General features: G+C 49.2%; 1 protein-coding gene across 1 annotated transcript; it reads right to left on the bottom strand.

The window, feature by feature from the left end:
- Nucleotides 1–829: 829 nt before the first annotated feature.
- On the bottom strand, nucleotides 830–1,276 carry LOC129403520 (keratin-associated protein 9-3-like). The gene has a single exon (XM_055132243.1). It carries the CDS (start codon nucleotides 1,274–1,276, stop codon nucleotides 830–832), a length of 447 nt encoding a protein of 148 aa, XP_054988218.1.
- Nucleotides 1,277–1,662: the final 386 nt, after the last annotated feature.

Here is a 1,662-nt window from a genome sequence, read left to right on the forward strand (position 1 = left end):
TGGAGCGATAGCACAGTGGGTAGGGCGTTCACTTTGCATGTGGCCGACCCAGGTTCAATTCCTCTGCCCCTCTTGGAGAGCCCAGCAAGCTACCAAGAGTATCTTGCCCACGTGGCAGAGCCTGGCAAGCTACCCGTGGCATATTCGATATGCCAAAAACAGTAACAAGTCTCACAGTGGAGACATTACTGCTGCCTGCTCAAGCAAATTGATGAACAACGGGATGACAGTGACAGTGACAGACCTTAGGAACCAGATACAAAATACTACCATAATTTAATCATATAATCTAGATGAACAATATCAAACCATTTGATGGCAAAGCAATGGAAAACCACTTTAAAAATACCATTATCAAAAGCTTAGTAGCAAAGAAACACCACAGGCCCATGCCACATTTATTGAGGTTTGAAAATTTCCAGTACTCCAATAGCAATTTTTAAAAGTCTAAGGGAGAAAAAAAGGCAACAATACTTTAATCACTGAAGAATATTTTTTTTATTAACACCAAACTGCCATCAGCTGTTGAAAAAACTTGCGATGATATTTATAGTGGAATATTGCAGATTTCTATTTCCATTGTAAGACATCAGTTGATATCTAAGTCCGTGAACTCTGTTTGAAGTCTATTAAGAATCAACTTTATTTCTCAGGGAAATTAATGTAGCTGCACGAAAAGATGCTGCAAGTCAGACTGTGGTTATCAGAGCTCAGCAGTTCATCGGATTCTGCAACAGTTGGCTTTAACGTGCTTTGTTCCTCGGGGTTCCAATTACGTTGGGGTTTTCAACAGGTGGGGTGATGGCAGATGGGCTCACGGCAGGTAGGATCAACAGCAGCTGGGCTCGCAGAAGCTGGTCGGGCAGCGGCAGCAGCAGCAGGCTGGGCGGCAGCAGGACTGTCCACAGTAGGATGGGCGGCAGCAGGAGGCCTGGGCATGGTGCAGCTGGCAGCAGGTTGGGGGGGTGCAGCTGGCCACACAGCAGGGGGGCAGGCAAGTGTCCTCCACGCGGCAGTCAGGGCGGCACCACCTGACGCGGCAGGTCATGGCTCCACCGCTTCCCCCCTGGCCACCACCAGTGCCAAAGCCAGACCCACAGCCGCCGGAGGAGCAGCAGCTGGGCTGACAACAGCCAGATGAGCAGCAGCTGGGCTGGCAGCAGCTGGGCTGGCAGCAGCTGGTTGGGCAGCAGCTGGGCTGGCAGCAGCTGGAGCCACAGGTGCCACCAGTGGAGCAGCTGGGGAATCCACAGAAGCTAGTGGTACAACAGGCCATGGTGTCCGGAGCTGGGCTGAGAGCTGAGTTGCTTGCAGGTGTTTCTGAGTTAGGACTAACTTCTTGCTCTACCTCGGGCCTTTTATAGGCCCCGGCCTGTTCTGTGCTATGATGATGGGTGGCATTTTTATCTTGTTACTCTTTAAACAAGCGTTTCCAATGCCCTTTGATTGTCCGAATGCTGAATTATATTTAACATATCCCCAAATTGCTCTCCAAATTGGTCATTCCTGATTGCCCTGATAGTACTCATCAAATGTGTTTGTCCTTGGTGGAAATGGTAATGCTTCATTTCTGAACAATGCTGTCACTTCCCTCCAGAGTCCCAACCTTGTTTCTGCACTTGTGGTTAAGTCACCTGACAAAGTGACTCCCACTCATCAAAT

The sequence above is a fragment of the Sorex araneus genome, chromosome 3, assembly GCF_027595985.1.
Source record: "Sorex araneus isolate mSorAra2 chromosome 3, mSorAra2.pri, whole genome shotgun sequence".
Lineage (NCBI taxonomy): Eukaryota > Metazoa > Chordata > Mammalia > Eulipotyphla > Soricidae > Sorex > Sorex araneus.